General features: G+C 61.8%; 1 protein-coding gene across 1 annotated transcript in view; it reads right to left on the bottom strand.

Annotated features, from left to right (window-relative positions):
* The window catches only part of YARS2 (tyrosyl-tRNA synthetase 2), a 13,282-nt gene that overhangs the window by 6,980 nt on the left and 5,402 nt on the right, over nt 1-900 (bottom strand). Inside the window, exon 2 of the mRNA XM_019515456.1 lies at nt 511-884. Within this exon, the coding sequence (XP_019371001.1) occupies nt 511-884 (374 nt within the window). The remainder of the gene's footprint in view (nt 1-510; nt 885-900) is intronic.

The raw sequence follows: 900 nt of genomic DNA, 5'->3' as shown, positions 1-900 counted from the left end.
CTGACCCCTGCCCCCAAACCCCAGCCCCCCACTGTGTGGGGCAAGGAGGGCTCCAAAGCAGGTGAAACTCTGCCAGCCTGCAAAGGAAAATCCAGTTTCCTACATTTTTCTCCCTTAAAGGAGAACCAATTTTTACAGCTTGTTCACGACCCTTTCCTGGACTTTTGTGACCCACTTTTGGGTTGCAACCTGTGGGTTGAGAAATGATGGCCTAAAGTCACTGGGAACCCAACTCCTAAAGAACTCTGTGAAAGGGTTGCAAACCACTTGGCATGAGGTGGCAGCACCAGGCAGGTGGAGTCCCATTGTCTCCAGGTGCTGCCCAGCCCAGCCCAGCTGCCATGACTTGACTCATTTTAGAGGGGCTGCTCTTCCTCCCCGCAAGGGCACACCCAGGCAGCCATCTCTCACAGGCCACCCTCCCCAGGGGGCTGAAGCTGGTGTCCACCCGGCTCCCGGGAGGGACCAGTCTCATGAGGGGCAGAGCAGGTGGTGCCTGGCAGCCCGTACTTGGTGACGAGGTCGTGGCCTGACATGATGTTGCCCATCTGGTCGGTGCCACCCAGCTGGAGGCGGCAGCCATGGTGCGTGTACAGGTGCAGGAAGTCGTAGGCCTGCAGAGCCGGGTAGAGGAACTCGGCCAGGCTCATGCCACTGTCACTCTGCAGGCGTGCCTGGCAGGCCTCGCGGCTCAGCAGCGTGCCCATGCGCAGGCGTGTCCCAACGTTGGCCAGGAAGTCCATCAGAGGCTGGCGGCCCAGCCACTGCATGTTGTCCAGCAGCTCCACGTCCCCAAGGCGCAAGCCACCTGCCTCGGGCCAGAAGAGCCGGTGGTGGTTCTCGAAAACGCGGTGCAGCCCATCGCGCAGGCCCCGCGCATGCGCCTGCAGGCGCTCGGGC

This window comes from Gavialis gangeticus, unplaced genomic scaffold (assembly GCF_001723915.1).
Source record: "Gavialis gangeticus isolate Ggan-Ray unplaced genomic scaffold, GavGan_comp1, whole genome shotgun sequence".
Classification (NCBI taxonomy): Eukaryota; Metazoa; Chordata; order Crocodylia; family Gavialidae; genus Gavialis; species Gavialis gangeticus.
The sequence above is the reverse complement of the archived record's forward strand: the minus strand, read 5'-3'. Positions and strand labels throughout refer to the sequence as shown.